The following is a 16,819-nucleotide window of genomic DNA, read 5'->3' on the forward strand; positions in this document are numbered from 1 at the left end:
ACTCGGGTTTTAACCAAAGAGTTCATTCTTGCTGCGAGGTCGAGTTTTCACTGTTTGTCGTTGTTCAAACCATTCATCAATATTACCTTTTATAGTTTAGGGTTGAAACAGTTGTTCCTTCAACCCTGTGAGTCCCTGTATGCAAGGAATCTGTTCCCTTTCATTCCTGCCTGCAAACTACTAATTCTCTCCTACATACACCTGTCTTAAAATAACTTGCTTTAAACAATGCCAACAGTTATCAAAGCACAATACTAACATCATGTCTTCTAAATTGCTTACCCTAAGAGCTACATGTTCATAATCTCCTTCTCAATTAGGATTTTGTTATAGCCGTACCCTACTTCTAGTTACCAATTTCTGTTTTAGTCAAGCTAGGTTATGCTGCAGTTAACAACCCCCCAAAATCTCAGTGGCTTAACTCAGGAAAAGTTGTTCTTGCTAATGTTATATAGTTCAATGCGAGTTGGCAGCAGGCTGCCAGACTATGACTGTTCTTCATAGTCACCCAGGGACCCAGGCTGATGGACACATGCCATCATGATCATCACAGCAGGGCAAAAGATACAGAAATTGAACACTGACATTTCTGGTCATATTTTATTGACCAAGTAACATGGTCATTCTTGACTTTGGATGGAGCTGGGAAGGGCAATCCTACCATCTATTCAGGAAATCTGGAATATTTATGAAGAACTTGAATAACTACCTTATATTCTCTAATTATGACTAAACTGTGGCAGCTTCATGTACTAAATTTTTGTTTTTACTGTTTAGACAATATACCTTAGGAAGGAGAAGAAAACTCTGATATGTAATTTTCTTTCTGTTCTTTCTCCTTCCCTTACTTTGCTCCTTCCAGAGAAAGTTTTTTCCCCCATTTCCTGCCACCATTACTATTCTCATATCATGTGCTTTTGATATCACCTCTTGAAGTAGCCAAGTAAGAATCTTACCACAAGGGATGACAAGAATACTTTTTTTCTGTTCCTTCAATTTCACTTGTCACATGTTCCTTTTTGTTCTGAATTTAAACAACCTCAATAGCTTTCAATCTCTTCATATGTTCCAAGCCCTCTGCCCCCATCACCAAATCCATAGCAAATTTCTATTGTTGCTAAAATAAAGGATAAATGTTTTCAGAATTATCAGCATACATTTAAAAAAAACTCTTTGTCTTTAATTTTTAATTTCAATAGGTTTTTTGGAGAACAGGTGGTGGTTGGTTACAATGAGTAAGTTCTTTAGTGATGACTTCTGAGATTTCAGTGCACCCATCACTTGAGCAGTGTACCACTGTAAGCAATGTATAGTCTTTTATCCCTCACCCCCTTCCCACCATTTCCCCCGAGTCCCCAAAGTCCATTGTGTCATTCTTATGCCTTTGCTTCCTTAGCTTAGCTTCCACTTATGAGTGAGAACATATAGTGTTTGGTTTTCCATTCCTGAGTTACTTCACTTAGAATAACGGTCTTTAATTCCATTTGAGTTGCTTCAGATGCCATTATTTTGTTTCTTTGTATGGCTGAGTAGTATTCCATGGTATATATGCACCACATTTTCTTTATCCACTTGATGATTAATTGATGGGCATTTGGGCTGGTTCCATATTCTTGCGATTGCAAACTCTGCTGCTATAAACATATATGTGCTAGTATCTGTTTTGTGTAATGACTTCTTTTCCTCTGGGTACATACCCAGGAGTGGGATTGCTGGATCAGATGGTAGTTCTACTTTTAGTTCTTTAAGGAATCTCCACACTGTTTTCCATAGTGGAAAACAGTGTACACAGTTGTACTAGTTTACACTGCCACCAACAGTATAAAACCGTTCCCTTTTCTCCACATCCATGCCAACATCTATTTTTTGATATTTTTGATTATGGCCATTCTTGCAGGAGCGAGGCGGTATCACATAATGGTTCTTATTTGCATTTCCCTGATAATTAGTGACATTGAGCATTTTTTCTTATGTTTGTTGACCATTTGTATATCTTCTTTTGAGAATTGTCTATTCATGTCCTTAGCTCACTTTTTGATGGGATTGTGTTTTTCTTGCTGATTTGAGTTTCTTGTAGATTCTGGATATTAGTCCTTTGTCGAATGTATAGATTGCTAGATTGTGAAGATTTTCTCCCACTCTGTGGGTTGTCTATCTGTTTACTCTGCTGGTTTTTTCTTTTTGCTGTGCAGAAGCTTTTTTGCTTAATTAAGTCCCATCTATTTATCTTTGTTTTTGTCCAACGCAGGACTCTTTGAATAAAGATTTCCAGGCAAAGCCTTCTAAGAAATCATGAACATTTATTTCTACTTCTTATTTCCATGTCTAACACTCAAATAAATGTTTCTCTAGAAGCATTTGGTATTCACTTGGGAACTTCTGAGCCAGGGCAAATGTTTGCTTTTTGGCAGGGGCTTTGGCTATACTTGAACACAGACTTTGGAATTGTCCATGTTAAGTGGGGCTCACCTTTTCACAGTAAGGTACCTTTTGTTGTTTGCTGTGATTACCTTTCCCTGTTCTTTCTGTGCTCTTACTAATGTAACCAATCTCTGCTGGTAGAGTTTCTGCTGCCATGACAGTCTATCATGCATGAGTCCAAGCCATTCAAAATCATTTTTACTTTTAGAAAGACAGGGTCTTAAGCCAGAGGAGAATGATATTTGAATCTTACAATATCTATTAAATCCCGCTTAGATAAAACGCAGCTGAATAACCAGTTTACCCTTGTACCAAGCTACATATTCAGATAGAATGCCTTTTTTTTTTTAAGCAAAACTATTGTTGGTCCTATGGTGCTTCAAGCTTTTAAGGCAAAGATCACTGAAAGACTGTTTAGATTTCAATTATCAGTTACATTTTAGTATCTACATCAGGACTTGAGTTAGATGTGTTGAGGATTTCTGTAGATATGTAACAAAACAGTCACCTACATCACATTTTAGAGTGATAACTTTTAGAGCTTTGTCTTAGGAGTCACTTCCAAATTTGAATTTTTCCAGGACTGATCACTTTCATATAGTTTTAAAATATGTTGAAACAAAGTTATTGATGTGTTGTTTGTTTTTTTATTTAACTATATTTTTGTATTAAAGTCTCTTCAGGACAGAAAGTCATGTTCTATGTCTCCTCAGGACACAGTTACCTCATACAACTACCCCCAGAAGGTAATCCTCATAGTGTTATTAAGCAGTTACAATGGCCTGAACACAGAAAAATGAATTTTCTCTTTTCATTTACCTTCATCATACTTCAAAGCAACTGCTTTTGTTCCTTTAGGTATTATTGTACCTTCTGGTGTCTGACACAGTGATTAGTAAATTAATTCAACAAATTATTGAGCATCTACTGTGTTCCAGACACTGTTCTATGTGCTGGCTTTAGATTACTCATAGTCTCCTGTGAGCCTCTTTTATATAAAGAGTGAGTTAATCTAAATTACCCATCAATTCTGTCTCATTAACTGAAACTTAATTTTAAAGCTTTCCTGTAGAATGGAGAGTCAGCATTATAAAAAGGTAGCTGAAACCATAGGAGTAAACAAGATCATCCTGGGCAAAGGAAGAGATTGAGAAGGGCATCTAGAACAGAGCCCATGGATTATCAAATTTTAGAAAATGGGCAGAGAAGGACCATCCAAGAGGGAGGAAAAGCATGAGAGAGGAATATTATGGAAGCCCTAGGAAGAGAATGTTTCAAGGAGCAGCCAGGTGTCAGTTGCTGCCAAGAGGTCAAGCAACATAAGACTTAACAAAAGTCTACTAAGATTTGTTGACATAGAGACCACTGGTGACTTTGAATACAGTTTCAGAGAACCAGTGTGGGTAGCAGCCACACTGCAGTTGGGTGGGAAGAAAATGGAGACTCCCAGTGAGGACAGTATGTTCAAGAAGAATCTGTTACCATTTATTGAATATCTTTCTGTGCACAGCCCTGTACTGGGTGCTGTGGAAAAATAGTTTATTCTCTTAAGGAGCTGTGGCCTAAGCAGAAAAAAAAATTACAGTCTTACAATGTTATAAAAAATGCAAGGCACCTTTTCTTTTTAAAAAAGAAAAAAGTGTAGGCCAGATGCAGTGGCTCATGCCTGTAATCCCAACACTTTGGGATGCTAAGGCGGGCAGGTTACTTGAGCCCAGGGGTTCAACACCAGCCTTGGCAACATGACAAAACTGTCTCTACTAAAAATATAAAAAATTAGCTGTGCGTGGTGGTGCGTGACTGTAGTCCTAAGCTACTCAGGAGGCTGAGGTGGGAGAATCACCTGAGCCTGGAAAGTTGAGGCTACAGTGAATGAAATCATGCCACTTCACTCCAGCCTGGGCGATGGGAGTGAGACCCTGTCTCAAAGAAAGGTGTTTGCTTGTGTGGGGCAATATATATGCATGTAAAAATGAATTACAAACCTTTGGAATAATATGCAGGAAGCCCAGAGGTTAACTGTTTGGGGAGCGGGCAACTAGGCAGACAGGACAGGGCTCGGAGGGAAACTTCCCATTGTATACGATTTAATACTTGATTTTCAAATCATATTAATGTATTACCTTTTTAGAAATAAATGAATTAAAAAATTAAAGCTCTCAAGTGACCTAAGATCTTCTGAAAGAAATAACCTTCCTATATAAAGTTTACATTAAGATTGACTTTCAGTGTTTTAGTTGTCTAATTACTATTTTCTGAAGTTTAGGATCAGATAATCTACTGTTTGAAAAACCAAACTTAGAGTTTTGAACTTTCTTCCACACTTACAGGTGATGGGAAATATTGCAGCAGTTGCAGCTTCCTGTGCCAATAATGTTCCAGCTCCAGTCTTATCTAACGGTGCAGCGGCTAATCAAGCTATTAGTACCACTTCAGTTTCCTCACAGAATGCTATGCAGCCTCTATTTGTATCTCCACCTACACACGGCAGGCCAGGTAGGTTATTAGCAGATGCTTACTTCAGAAGCCTCTTTTCCTATTCATGAACATGCACATCCAGCTGTTCTGGTAATTACATACCATTACTTTAATTTCCAGAATTAAATTTATTTACCCTACTTAATTATGTTCTGCCATTGAGGAATCCATGAGATTTGAGAGTCAGGGATTCAAGTTTATTCTTGAAAATTTCGTGCTGATAAGATTTTATACCTTTCATTTTGCTACCTGCTGAATTAGGGGACTTGTACTAGTTTCTCAAACCTTGAGTTAAGTTTTATCATATAAGAGTGAAGATAGCGATGCTTCTCACCTTATAGCAAACTTTTCAGGAATTCTATAAAACACGTTCCTTTGTAATGAATAATTGTCCTGTAAATATCATAATAAAAGATACGGGCTCTGGAATTTAAAAGATCTGGGTTAGAATCCTGGTTTTACAACTTATTGTGTAATTTTGCACAAATTATTGAAGCTTTTTATCTGTGGCTTGGGGGTACTGATAGTACCAATTCATGAAGTGGTTGTGGACTTTTCAGTAAGTTAATAAAATTTTAAATTATCAGCAGACTTTTAGGAAGGTGGTGGCAACAACAGCATTAGCTTTTCTGAGTCTCAAAATAAAAATGGAAATAGTGAAGTCAAAACCCATGACACCTACAAAAATCTAGGTGACAAGGTATCCCCATGAACCCCAGGATTTAAGCAGGTAGGGACAAACCACTAGTCACAAGACCTGCATGCTATCAGGGTCTGTGAGGGAGCAAGAACATAGAAGCATTGAGGATGTTGTCTTATGTACCTGAGAATTCCAATGAATAAGAATTCACTGAAAAGTAGGGCAGACAATTTGGAAGCAGCAGCCAAAACTGGGAAGGGATTTGGTCTCTCTAATACTAGGTGAGTGCATGAGGCACATAGTAGAAGGACTTGAAGGGCTTAGAACAGTTTAACCTCTAACTCTTCAAAATTGACCTGCCAGAGTTCCCTTTTAGGACAGTATTCCTCACTGGGAAGAAACTGCTAAGAGTGGAATCTGAATTGATCAGGATAGAGAAAAGAGCAGGTCAGGGAAAAGAACAAAAGAAAAGGATTAAGGTCAAATGCTACACAAATATATCTTAAGGAATAAAAAGCAGAATATCCCTACAGACAATGAAAACATGTTAGAAATGAAACACTAAACAGATCTAAATAAACTAAAAACTGTGACAAACTATTTCAAAATGAGCTAAAGATATTAATAATACAAAACATTAAAGAATAACATAAATCAGAATTAGAAAAACTCACCTGAGGTGATAGAACTCAGGAAAGAATTATAAAGGGGAGAAGGTCATTTTAGTAATGGAGACTAAACTGTAATGAGCTTGAGCAAATACAGGTTGAGTATTCTTTATTCAAAGTGCTTGGGACCAGAAGTGTTTTGGACTTAGGATTTTTTTAGATTTTGGAATATTTGCATTATGCTTGTTGAGCATTCCTAATCTGAAAATCCAAAATTCTCCAATAAGCATTTCCTTTGAGCACTATGTAGGCACTCAGAAAGTTTTGGAATTTGGAGCAGTTTGAATTTCAGATTTTCAAATTAGGGATACCCACTCTGTATGTACAGCAGATAATGCTTTAAGAGAAATAAGAGTGCGTTAGGCTTTAAATTTTTTTTGTTTGAGACGGGGTATTGCTCTGTCACCAAGGCTGGAGTGCAGTGACATGATCATGGCTCACTGCAGCCTGGATCTCCAGGGTTCAAGCAGTCCTGCTGCCTCAGCCCCCCAGTACCTGGGACTATAGGCACACGCCACCACACTCGGCTAATTACTGTGTTTTTGTAGAGACAGGGTCTTGCCATGTTGCCCAAGCTGGTCTTGAACTCCTAGGCTTAAGTGATCCACCCACCTCAGCCTCCCAAAGTGCTGGGATTACAGGCATGAGCCACCACACCCGGCCATAAACTTTAGAAAAAAAAAAAAATGTAAGAAGAGGGAAATCTAAAATTGAAAAAAAAAATGAAGATAAAGATTTAAAAGCGACATATTTGAAGTTAGGCAAATGAGATCAAACACAGATAGAAGTCTCTGAAAAAACCAAAGTAAAGGAACAAAATAATACTAAAAGCTATAATTTAGAAAACTTTGCTGAAGTTTTGTATTAGGTTGTTTTCACACTGCTATAAAGAAATGCCTGAGACTGGGTAATATATAAAGGAAAGAGGTTTAATTTACTCACAGTTCTGCATGGCTGAGGAGGCCTCAGGAAACTTGCAATCATGGCGGAAAGTGAAGGGAAAGCAGACACCTTCTTTACAAGGCACCAGGAGAGAGAGAAAGACCAGGAGAAACTGCCATCTATAAAACTATCAGATCTCATGAGAATTTACTCACTATCACAAGAACAGCATAGGGGAAACCGCTCCCATGATCCAGCCACCTCCCACCAGGTCTGTCCCTTGACACCTGGGGATTACAACTCAGTTTACAATTCAAGATGAGATTTGGGTGGGGACAGAGTCAAACCATAAGTTTAAAAAGTTTTAAAAGTACATACTTGAAACAGCACCCTGAATACCTGAGAATATTGACCCAGAGCAATAAACAGCAGAATATTCTAATAAAGTTGCTAGAGTTAAAAAGTCCTAAGTATCTAAGAGTCTATGGCATATAAGAGAAATACAATGATAATCATCAAACTTTGACAGCATTGCTTTATGCTAGAAGACAGTGGAATAACATTTAAGATACTCAAGGAAAGAATATGTGAACCAGCAATTTTGTATCCAGTCAAACTGATTTTCAAGCACAAAGGGCAACATGTGAGAAACCAAGAATATTCTTCCCATGAGCCCTTCCTGATGAATCTGTGAGAACTGTGCTGTCAAGCAGGGTAATCACTAGCCACGTGTGGAAACTAAATTAATTACAGTTAAATAGAGTAAATCTGTAGTTCCTCAGTTGCATTAGCCACATGTGGCTAGTAGCTACTGTATTGGACAGCAGAGATATAGAATATTTCTATCATCACAAAAAGTTGTATTGGACAACAGTGTACTAGAGAATGAACTTTGAGTTTTAGGCTACCAGAACAATTAGAGACATTGTTCTGGTATTGTGTACCAGAACAATTAGAGGCAGAACAATTAGAGACATAAGACGTGATGGTAAGTATTAAATACCTAGTTACCTGTAGAAGTAAGACAAATGAGGGCTGAGAAGTTGAGACTATACTATGTAATAGCCTTATGTTTGGAGGGTGTAGATGTAGTTATTTTTTTAAATGATAGAATTGAGAGAATATGGGCAAAGCATTTTTTCATGCTCTCAGTCACATCAGATTCTTTAGTTTAGATGCTCAGAAAGTTATTCCGAGACTGTGTAATGTGGGCTAAAGCAAATGAGTAATGGTGGGATATTCTAATTTTATCCCGTGTCCTTGTGAACCAGGATTCTTAGTGTGGAAAAAAGGTAATGCAGATGTTATAGAGGTTAATTAAAAGCTTTTATAGTCTTGAACTTGAATTAGAAGTATCAGTATGAACTTGAGATATTTTATCTTTAAATATATATATATGTTTCCTCGCTGTGTCCACTGAAAGGCCTGAAAACAATAAGTATCCCTAGCACCTAGTTTGTGGTCTTAAAATACCATTTATTACTTTTAAAAATAAACGGCTCTGTGGAGAAATGGCTGATTCCAGGTCTGGGCAGGAAATGTTCAAGATGAGCCTGGAACATCTTGTCATACCAGATAGCAAGGAACATATCAAAGAGTATAGGCATTATGTCAGAAGGACTCAGAAACCATCACAAAGAGAGATTCCCACTGGCCAAAGATGGAACAATTTGAGCCTCAACAATGATCATTGCAATAGATTAGAATATACCAAGTATGTTGAATATAAAAGTTCTTAGTGATATTTTAAAAATTGCTTACTTTAAGAGGATGATAGGAAATCAATTAATTTTCTTGAAAACTGGAACATGAAATAATCAAACATTTATTCTGCCTTCCTTATATGAACTATACTACTGAATAGCCAAATAGATGAGGGGAAGTATCTTTTTGTAATAGTATTCTAACTAATCAATTAAAAAGTGAAAATAATTTTTCAGTTCTTATTAAATGGATGGACATTAAACATCAGTAGCTACTAAGATTGCAAAGTCAGTCAAACATTAGCTATAGATGTTATAGATGTCCCAAAGGAATCAGTCCTGAATTTGATTCAGTCTCCTGGATCTAGCTGCCTATTGACAGGAAATAAAGAATAACATGTTGGATTGCAGCATGAGTATGTAATCTGCAAAATCCAGACTATGGGAAGCTTGTCAGGTCAAAGGGCCCAGGTTCTTTAAAGCAGAACTTGTCAGGAAATGGGTGGAGGAAGGACCAATAGATTAAGACATTCAAGAAATATCCAATTTTTTAATGGACGAGACTAAAAAACTACTGTTCAAGGATGCACATTTGAGTGACAAAACTCTGAAAAGACCCCAAGGAAGTGATTACTATTAAAGTCAAAACAACAGTTGGTTATGGTAGGAGGGAAAAGTATTTATAGGCATGGGTAGTATCCACATTAAAATAACTCATTAAGCAGTATATTTGATTTGTTTGCTGTATCTGTTTTATTTATAAAAAGATAAAGTGAGCAGGGCATGGTGGCTCATGCCTGTAATCCCAGCACTCTGGGAGGCCGAGGTGGGCGGATCACCTGAGGTCAGGAGTTCGAGACCAGCCTGGCCAACATGGGGAAACCCCATCTCTACTAAAAATACAAAAATTAGCCAGGCATGGTGGCACATGCCTGTAATCCCAGCTACTCTGGAGGCTGAGGCAAGAGAATCACTTGAACTCAGGAGTCGGAGTTTGCATTGAGCTGAGATCACATCATTGCACTCCAGCCTGGGCAAGAGTGAGACTTTGTCTCAAAAAAAAAAAAAAGAGTGCTTAGCACAGTGCCTGGAACAAAAACATACAATAAATGTTAATGATGATATATTTTTTTCACTGGAAATGTTAATGTAGACACTACTTTTACTACTTTGTGCTAGTTGTAAGGGAAAATGTTTGCTGTCTGCTTCTAGCAGCTGTCTGAGCTTAAATTCAAGTGACAGATGAAGCAAGCATTGTAATGTTTTATTTATGTGGAATCATTGAAAGATTACGATTTAAATGCCAGATTTTTCTAAAAATGCATACTGCCTTCATTTATTTACTTTTTGTTCTCTTAGTCACTTAATGAACCTCAACTATAGATCTTCTTTACTAGATCTGGCTGATTTTTAGTTGCTCTTTGTCATTCTTGTCAATCCTATAGATGAGACGACTGATTTTTCCCACTTTGTTCTTCATATGTCTCTCTGGCAGGCCCCTTCCATCCTTAAGTGACTGCTAATCTGCCAGGTAACAAGATGTGATGATTGCCTTCAAATATTAGTCTCCTTTTAGGCATTAAATCCTGTCAACTTCAAACTCTGGGTTTCAGTAAATGTTCCCAAGTCTTTTGCCAGGGCTGGGATCAGTGACTGTCCCTGAGTGCAAAATTTAATGGAATGCCAAAAAAAAAACAGTAATCAAGATAAATAACACTTTAATTCATCATTTTTAAAAATAAAGATTAATATAAAAAATTTGAGAACAAAGTATCAGTTGTAAATAAAGACAGAATCTGTGGGTCAGGTTTAAGGTGCATTGAGTAAGGCATATACCCTTGGGGTCATACAAGTACAGGGTTGGATCCTGTCTTTACTGAAAATTTTGATGTTGTATTCATAATAGTTTTCTTTGTATTAGTTTTGGTAGCCCCTTAAATTTTGCACTGGAGCATCTCACCACACCTTGGCCTTGGCCCTGGTCTGTGATTTCTAGAGAAGCAGCAGTATCTTATTGTATATATTTATGTTCTCTTCTGAAGTGTCCTGAAGCAGACTACAGCTACATGGATGGGGGAAATCAGCATTCTGAATGCATTACATTGATTTCTACTAGTATTTTAGAAGACGTTTCTATAATTCTTGAGACATCCCTTGAAGTGTATCTGTTAAGCCTGTGGAGCTCTTCTTAAGTCTGAGGATAAGAAGCTCATGCATCTCTATAGAAACTTGAAATTGTAAAAGCTTTTACTTAGAGGGTTTATTGTAATACTGTGCATTTATAAGGAAGGTGAATTCAGACAAAGTAACCTCCAAATTGTGTCTACTCTTGATTCTTTCAGGCCCGTGAGAATGTATTTAGCCACTTCTATGTCTAGTAGTTGGTTTTTACCTAGTGATCATAATCACATTCTACTGTCTTCAGCTAATTGCCTTTCTCCATTTGCTTTTTTTTAAAAAAATGGCATGATACATTTTCAGTGCTAGTTTAAAAGGAATAAGAGCAGAGCTTTGTTGGAGGAGCCATTTTATTAAAAAAAAAATCTGTATCTAGAACATTTGGGGATATTCTGAAAATTAAGTTCCTCTCCCAAAACTGTAAAAGTAGAGATTTCGAAATATATGACAAAACTCCAAAACAGCTAGTTGAGCAAGCTTTAAAAACTTACTGTTTAATTTAGATACAGTATAATTCATTTTTTTGGTGCCCAGTTCTGTGAGCTTTGACAAATGCATAGAGTTGTGTAACCACAACCACAATCAAGAGATAATTGCATCACTCCTAAACACTTGTTTATCAAGTTTTACATCACCTGAAGACACAGACCTATTACTGTTAGCCTGTAAATGTACAAAAGATAAGATGAGTATATCGTTAGTACTGGTCACTAAATGGAAACAATGTGGATTATGTCTTGCTAAAATATCAGAATAACAAATTCAGCTTGTGTGAATTGTTCCTATGCTCCTATGCTAAACTCAGTGTGCTAAAACTCTGACTTTAAACATTTATAGAATGATAAGACTAAACTTTCTATGTTTCTCAGGGTTAAAATGATAATGCAGATAACAAAATGATGAAATTTTGTACTTGGATTTAAGCTGGCTAAAATTATTCAGTTAAACTTGAAGGTTTGTATCATTCATCTTTTGTAAAAAAAAAAAATTAACAAATTTGCGTGTTATGTCATACATATATGCAGGTATGTGTTTTTACTAGGTTGTAACCACATTGTTTCCTTTATTGTCATAGAGGATTAATATTTAAATATAATTACATCTGAATTTCTTATGTCAAAAACTTTTAAATATTGATTATTTCTAAGCTATAGTAACAGGTATAGAAAGCTAAAGGGATAAGATATTGTATCTAACCTGTTTTTAGATTCTGTACCTCCTTAGAAATGGAGCGCTCATGATTTAAAGTTCCCTATATTCCTGAGATGCTACCAGTAGAAACCTTCAAGGATTGCTAAAATCTGTAGTCTGTGCACTTTAATCCATCTCTTATTAGCTTCTGCATTTTGTGATTTGACTGAGAGTGACAGATTGCTGAAAACATTCTTAAATTTGCATTAGGTATTAAACTAGGTAAAAATTTTGCTTTAGTTATGTTTTATTTATGTACCTGTTAGCTAAATGTTCAAAGTCTGATAGTCAAAGCTCTGCCTCTTCCAGTTTTTTCCCTTTTAATTTCCAATACTTTTCTTAAATCAAAATGACCTGTTATGAACTAGTTCTCCATTGGTATGTCTAAGAGAATGTAGACAATTCACTGTCCAAGTTTTTTTATACCCAAACCTTAAGAATTAAGAGTTCTTTGACCATACTGGAGACAAGAAAAGTAGATGAGCCTACTGTTCATAAGGTGTTATAGTTGTGTATTGCTACTTTATGTTTTGTTTCTTTGTTAGTGATTGCCTCACCATCCTATCCATGCCATTCTGCTATTCCTCATGCTGGTGCCTCTCTACCACCACCACCACCACCACCACCACCACCACCACCACCACCACCACCACCACCACCTCCTCCTCCTCCTCCTCCTCCTCCTGCTCTTGATGTGGGAGAGGCTTCAAACTTACAACCACCACCACCACTACCACCTCCACCTTATTCCTGTGATCCAAGCGGCAGTGATTTGCCTCAAGGTAAGTAGATTTTGAGACTTAGGTGAGGGATCTGAGACTTAAAAAATATTGTTAGAGCATATCTCTCTTTGGTTGACCTATTGGGGAATGGGGAACCAAATGAAAATTGACTTGAGAACACAATACTGGAAGTGACTAAGGAAAGGAGCAATTAAAAGCTGAAAACTGAGAATATCTTCTACATAATCAACAAGTGGATGGTTGAGTTGACGTGTGCTGCTGTTTTGTTTTGTTTTGTTTTGTTTTGGTAGCTACATGTCTACCCTGAAGAAGATTCTCAAATGAATATCTTTGCTTTTCTTAACTGTTTTTCCTTGCAAAACAGGACTTGGTATCAAATTTTTCTTTATTTCTTAAATTCTTTCCATAAGTGCATGAATTATTGCAGTCTTTTATATTTAGAATTTCAACTGAATTTTAAAGATTTGGGGGAGTGGGGATTAGGAGTCTTATCTGCCTTGAATTTCAGCTGTGTTTTCTTAAACATCTAAGGAGTAGTTTTTCATTGGAAGTTCTTTATTACTCAGTTTGGCATATTTCTCAAGAGAATTATAGTTGAGAATTGTTTGTAGCTTATACTTTCTTGCTATAATATTTTCTTGGTTTTTCTAGCTGCTTCTCTATTTTTGCTTTTTTTTTTTTCCAACCCCTAATCACCAAGATTTTCTTTAACTCCCTTCTGTTTTTTCCCTACCTTTAAACTTCCCTGTTACTTCTATGTAGTTTATTCCTAAATGTAGCTAGCCTTGGCATCAGAAGTTTTAGTTTCTTGTCTCCAGATACTTGCTAGACATTTTCACTTAGCTTTTTAGTTTTCATTTCAATAATGAAATTCCTCATATTTATCTTTTCCCCAGGCCACACAAAACATTGACTTTTCTCCTTGGTTTTTTATTTTGTTAATAGTGGTATCATTTCCACCTAATTTTCCCAATATCTAAACCCTGATTTCTTTACTACTCTCCCTTCCCTTACCTACCTGTACCCGAGATGTACTTAGTCACCACATAATGCTGATTTTGTGTTTTTCCAATATTTTACTATGACAATATTCAAACATTCATCCAAGTTGAATTTTAAAATGAAGTCATATCTATCACTTAGATTCTATCATTAATATTTACACTTTATCACATATCTATCCATCTTCCCCTCCATCCATCTCTATTAATCCATCTTCTTTTTGATACATTAAGTAAATTGTAGACATTTGTACACTTCCCCATAAAAACTTCAGGATACATATCATTAAGTAGTTTTTTCCTTTTGATGTGCAGTTTACATATAATGAAATGTACAAAACTTAAATGCACATTAGCTTAGTTTTAACATATGCATGCATGCACTTGTGTAACCCAAATCCCTATCAAGGTATAAAGTATTAACGTTGTCCCACAAATTTCCCTCATGCTCCTTCCCAGTTTTTCCCATGCTCTCCCTTGAGGCAACCACTGTTTGGACTTTTTTCTACCATAGATTAGTTTTACCTGTTTTAGAATTTTATAGAAATGTAATCATATAGTATATAATCTTTATGGAAAGCTTCTTAAACTTGGCATAATTTTGAGATTTGTCTGTTGTTGCATGTGTCAGTAGTCCATTTGTTTTCATGGCCGAGTAGCATTTCATTGTATGACTGTTCCACAGTTTGTCCATTCTCCTGTTGGTGATAGATAGCTGGACTGTTTCCAGTTTGGGGCTGTTACAAAAAAAGCTGCTAACAAAAAAAGCTGCTATGAACATTCTTGTAGAAGTCTTTGTAAACAGATGTTTTTATTTCCCTTGGGCAAATACCTAGCAGTGGAATTGCTGGGTCATAGAGAGATATGTGTTTACTTTTATAAATAACTGCCAAACATTTTTCCAAAGTTGTACCATTTTACACTTCCACCAGCAGCGTATGAGAATTCCAGTAGTTTCTCTTGCTCACCAACGTTTATTGTCGCCACACTCCTTAACTTTATCCATTCTGGTGACTGATCATGTTGTAAAAAAATCTATTTTATAGAGCAGTTTTCTGTTTCTTGCCAAATTGAGAGGAAGGCATAGGGATTTCCCATTTTCCACTGGCCCCCACATGTCCGTAGCCTTCCATATTATCAGTGTCCCCCACCATACCAGAGTGTGGAATATTTGATACAATGATGAACCTACCTTGGCACATCATTATCATCCAGAGGCCATAGTTTATATTAGTGTTCATTCTTGCTCTTGCACTTTCATGAGTTTGGAAAAATGAACGATGACATGTATCCTTAATTATAGCATCACATGGATGCTATAATGGAGCATTTCTACCCCAGAAATCTGTGCTCTGCCTATTATTATTCATCCCCCAACTCCTGTCAATCACTGATTTTTTACTGTCTCCATAGTTTTGACTTTTCCAGAATGGCATATAGTTGCAGTCATGGAATATATAGCTTTTTCAGAGTGGCTCTTAGCAATATATATTTAAGTTTCCTCACCAAATCATTATCTGAATGTACCACAGTTTATAGATCCATTCACCTACTGAATAACATCTTGGTTGCTTCCACTTTTGGTTACAGTTGCCCTAAACATCCACATGCAAGTTTTTTTGTGGAAATATATATAGAGAGATGGAGTCTTGCTCTGTCACCCAGGCTGGAATGCAGTGGCGTGATCTCAGCTCATTGCAACCTCTGCCTCCCGGGCTCAAGCAATTCTCCTGCCTAAGCCTCCTGAGCAGCTGGGAATATAGGCACCCACCACCACACCTGGCTAATTTTTGTATTTTTAGTAGAGATGGGGTTTCACCATGTTGGCCAGGCTGGTCTTGAACTCCTGACCTCGTGATCCACCCACCTCGGCCTCCCGAAGTGCTGGGACTACAGGTGTCAGCCACCGCGCCCTGTGGAAATATATTTTTAACTCCTTTGGGTAAACACCAAGGATTACAATTGCTCTATTGAGTAAGAATATGTTTTATTTGGTAAGAAACTGTCAAACTGTCTTCCAGAGTGGCTATACCATTTTGCATTCCCACCAGCAATGAATGAGTGTTCCTGTAGTTCCACATCCATGCCAGTATTTGGTATTGTCAGTGTTCTGGATTTTGGCCATTCTAATAGGTGTGTAATGATATCTCATTGTTTTAATTTGCATTTCCCTTATGAAATCCGACGTAGAGCATCTTTTCATGTGCTTATTTGCCATCTATATATCTTTGGTGAAACATCTGTTAAGGTGTTTGGCCCATTTTTAATTCAGGTAGTTTACTTATTGAGTTCTAAGAGTTCTTTGTATATTTTGGGTAACAGTCCATTATATCAGGTATGTCTTTTGCAAATATTTTTTCCAAGTCTGTGGCTTGTCTTTTCATTAAGTGTCTTTCGCAGAGCAGATGTTTTTAATTTTAAAGAACTCTAACATATAAATTATTTCTTTTATGGATCATGCCTATGGTATTGTATCTAAAAAGTAATCGCCAGTCTTGGGGTCATCTAGATTTTCTCCTATGTTATCGTCTAGGAGTTTTATGTTTTGCATTTTACTTTTAGGTCTGTGATCCATTTTGAGTGACTTTTTTGTGAAGTATGTAAAGTGTGTGTAGATTCATATTTTTGCATGTGGATGTCCAGTTGTTTGAGTACTTTTTTCATGTGCTTATTGGCCATTTGCATATTTTTTGTAAAGTGTTCACATATTTTGACTACTTTCTTTTTTATTGGGTGCTTGTTATTGAGTTGCAGACGTTCTCTGCATATTCTCTATGCTAGTCTTTTGTCGGGTATGTTTCGTGAATATCTGCTCCTATTCTGTGGCTTATCTATTTTCTTCATGGTGCCTTTTGATGGGTAGAGGATTTTAATTCTGATGGAATCTAATTGACCATTTTTTGGTGTGTATTGC

The 16,819-nt window shown here is 36.8% G+C and overlaps 1 protein-coding gene across 17 annotated transcripts in view; it reads left to right on the forward strand.

Moving 5' to 3' along the window:
- The window catches only part of ALG13 (ALG13 UDP-N-acetylglucosaminyltransferase subunit), a 79,089-nt gene that overhangs the window by 50,327 nt on the left and 11,943 nt on the right, over window positions 1–16,819 (forward strand). For 11 of the 17 annotated variants that reach the window (XM_063804178.1, XM_003317635.5, XM_016943554.3 and 8 more), the window contains 3 exons: window positions 3,096–3,167; window positions 4,752–4,917; window positions 12,707–12,943. In XM_063804178.1, coding sequence (XP_063660248.1) covers window positions 3,096–3,167; window positions 4,752–4,917; window positions 12,707–12,943 — 475 coding nt within the window. The remainder of the gene's footprint in view (window positions 1–3,095; window positions 3,168–4,751; window positions 4,918–12,706; window positions 12,944–16,819) is intronic. The other 6 variants (XM_009439529.4, XM_063804172.1, XM_063804177.1 and 3 more) reach the window with 2 other exon arrangements.

Source organism: Pan troglodytes, chromosome X, assembly GCF_028858775.2.
Source record: "Pan troglodytes isolate AG18354 chromosome X, NHGRI_mPanTro3-v2.0_pri, whole genome shotgun sequence".
Lineage (NCBI taxonomy): Eukaryota > Metazoa > Chordata > Mammalia > Primates > Hominidae > Pan > Pan troglodytes.